The sequence below is a fragment of the Myotis davidii genome, unplaced genomic scaffold (genome assembly GCF_000327345.1).
Source record: "Myotis davidii unplaced genomic scaffold, ASM32734v1 scaffold665, whole genome shotgun sequence".
NCBI lineage: Eukaryota > Metazoa > Chordata > Mammalia > Chiroptera > Vespertilionidae > Myotis > Myotis davidii.
This window is the reverse complement of record NW_006296410.1, coordinates 318,588-321,427: the sequence shown is the minus strand read 5'-3', so window position 1 is coordinate 321,427 and position 2,840 is coordinate 318,588. Positions and strand designations below refer to the sequence as shown.

At 66.1% G+C, this 2,840-nt stretch overlaps 1 protein-coding gene across 1 annotated transcript in view; it reads left to right on the top strand.

Annotated features, from left to right (window-relative positions):
- TMEM175 (transmembrane protein 175) overlaps positions 1-2,840 on the top strand; it is a 15,844-nt gene that overhangs the window by 8,238 nt on the left and 4,766 nt on the right. Inside the window, exons 8-11 of the mRNA XM_006771449.2 lie at positions 35-199; positions 837-915; positions 1,058-1,193; positions 2,286-2,838. Coding sequence (XP_006771512.2) covers positions 35-199; positions 837-915; positions 1,058-1,193; positions 2,286-2,838 — 933 coding nt within the window. The remainder of the gene's footprint in view (positions 1-34; positions 200-836; positions 916-1,057; positions 1,194-2,285; positions 2,839-2,840) is intronic.

The following is a 2,840-nucleotide window of genomic DNA, read 5'->3' as shown; positions in this document are numbered from 1 at the left end:
CCTCTGCTGGTCCTGCAGCCCCGCCCTCCCGCAGGCGCTGATCGTGGTGTACGCCTTCCGCTTGCCCCACCTCCTTAACCCCCAGATCGGGCACTCCACCCACCGGGGCCTCTACCGGCGCCACATCCTACACATCGTCCTCCGGGGCCCCGCGCTGTGCTTCCTGGCCGCAGGCTTCTCCCTGTTCTTCTACCCGGTGGTGAGTGGGGGTGGAGGGGGGAGGCGGAGGGGAGGGTGACACCTGGTGGGGAGGGGAGGGCCAGGAGGAGGGCATGTAAGTGGGCACAGCGGGAGGCTTGTCGGCTCATGTCCCCAGGGCCCACCCGTGCAGGTGTCAGGTCCCCCTAGCTTGTCCTCCCCGTGATGGTCCAGGGGCCAGTGGGCCGTGCGCTTCGCTGTCCCTCCCTCCACGGACACTGGGCCGCGGCGAGCAGGGTGCCCAGAGCCCTCTGGGCCCTCCTCTCCTGGGCGAGCGCTCGGAGGTGGGGCTGCGGGTCATGGGTGGGCTGTGATGTTGGGGGAAGCTCCCCGTTTGCCACAGCGGCTGCACCTTCGTGTGTTCCTGCCTCAGTGCACCAGGCTCCCGCGCCCCCTCCTCGCCAGCACGGTGTCTGCTGGTGTGAGGGGCTCGCTGTGGCCTCGGTCCTGTGGGGTGCTGAGGGCCCCGACTCCCCGTGGAGTGGAGCTGGGGTCCTGTATCGGATGTGGTTGGGGGTATCTGCTCCCTCCCTGGAACGTCCTCTGAGGCACCCAGTCCACCTCGATGAGGTGGGAGTCACCGGTGCCCCAGGCTGCCCCGCCCTGCAGAGCAGATCTGACGTGTCTGTGTCTCGCAGTCGTACCTGCTGATGGCGACGGTCATCTTCCTCCCCTACGCCAGCAAGGCGGCCAGCTGGTGCAGAGGCCGACTCGTGGGTGCGTCCGGGTGCTGCACCAGGGCCCAGCCTGGTGCCCCTGGGGGTCCCCTCCTGCCCGCATGCTCCCGGCCCCTCGGGGAAGAGGGAGGCCATGTCTGCGGGTCCACAGCATGTGAGCTCCTCCTCCTGCCACACCACAGGCCCCCGGGAGCCCCCAGCCCCCAGCGTGGAGTTCTTCACCTATGACCTGCAGGAGCCGCTCAGCAAAGAGCGGGTGGAGGCCTTCAGCGACGGGGTCTACGCCATCGTGGCCACGCTCCTCATCCTGGACATCTGGTAAGGGTCCTGCTCAGGCCGCCGGGCGTACTGGGCGGGGCTCCCTGTCCCTCCTCAGCCCCAGAAGGAACCGCCCTGGGCAGGGATCCAGTGTGGGGTCTCCACCAGCAGCCCCACCTGCCCGCCTTGGGGTCCTGCTTTCACTTCCTAGGTTTACCTGCTGCCTGCCAGTCTCCCTCTGGTCTGTCTGTTAATCCTCACGCAAGGATGTGTGTTCCATTGGTGTTTAGAGAGCGGAAGGGAGGAAGGGGGAGAGACACACCGATGGGTTGCCTTGTGCACACACCGGAAGGGGCGGGGATTGAACCTGTAACCCTTGGTGTCGGGGGCCACGCTCTGACCACTGAGCACACTGGCCAGGGCCTCCTCCGTTTTATAGCCTGTGTTCCTTGTTAAGTTTCAGTAGGTCCTATTTCATTGACGTGCTAGGAACCCTGATTCCGTGTTCTGTGTCTGACAGTCTGAGGTCTAATTCTCTCTTGGTAACTCTTTTTACTGTCATAAGTTTTTAAAATTGGGAGTAAGTGTCCACTGGGACCGATCTCTGAGGCCTAGACCTGAGCTTCCGAAATGACCTGTGGCTAGCTCGGCCTCCGTGAGTGGTGTGTGGACTGGCTGGGGTTGGGGGAGGGAGGTTACTGCTTCCACTCTATCCTCCGGGCCTCATGGGGTCCCCTGGGCTCTGTGTCCTGCTTCCTCCTTCAACCCTGGAGCCCAGCCCCCCTCCTGCTGACACATGCGGCACCCCTATGGGGCGCGTCTCAGGCGCCTCACACGGGGACCCGAGAGCTGCCATAGGCAGCGGGGAATTCGAATTGCTCCCTACCATCCCGTCCGCGGTCTGTGCCCCAGTGGACAGGCCCCTGCAGGAGGGTAGACAGACAGCCTCAGGCCTCGGCCCCGGGGTCCAGGCAGGGCCGCCCGGTAGCACAGGAGGCAGGCTGCACTCGGCTTGAACCTAGATGGAGGCCGCGTGGCCGCTTGCTGTACGGAGCGTGTGTGTAAATAGGGGATAAGATGGACGGCGGCCTGGGGCGGGCGCTGACCCACACCCGCGCGAGGCTGCTCAGGCCCCTTCTGTTCCCCTCCCAGCGAGGACAACGTCCCGGACGCCAAGGTCGTGGAGGAGAGGTTCCAGGGCAGCCTGGTGGCCGCGCTGAGCGAGTACGGGCCGCAGTTCCTGGCCTACTTCGGCTCCTTCGCCACCGTGGGCCTGCTCTGGTTCGCCCACCACTCCCTCTTCCTGCACGTGCGCAAGGCCACGCAGTCCATGGGGCTGCTCAACACACTCTCGCTGGCCTTCGTGGGCGGCCTGCCCCTGGCCTACCAGCAGACCTCGGCCTTCGCCCGGCAGCCGCGCGATGAGCTCGAGAGCGTGCGCGTGAGCTGCGCCATCATCTTCTTCGCCAGCATCTTCCAGCTCGCCATGTGGACCGCGGCCCTGCTGCGCGAGGCGGAGACGCTGCGGCCCTCGGCGCGGTTCGGGGGGCAGGAGCACGCCTTCATGTGCGCCAAGCTGGCGCTGTACCCCGGCGCCAGCCTGCTGGCCTTCACCCTCACCTGCGTGCTGAGCAGGTTCAGCACGGCCATCTTCCACAGCATGCAGATCGCCGTGCCCTTCGCCTTCCTGCTGCTGCGGCTCCTCGT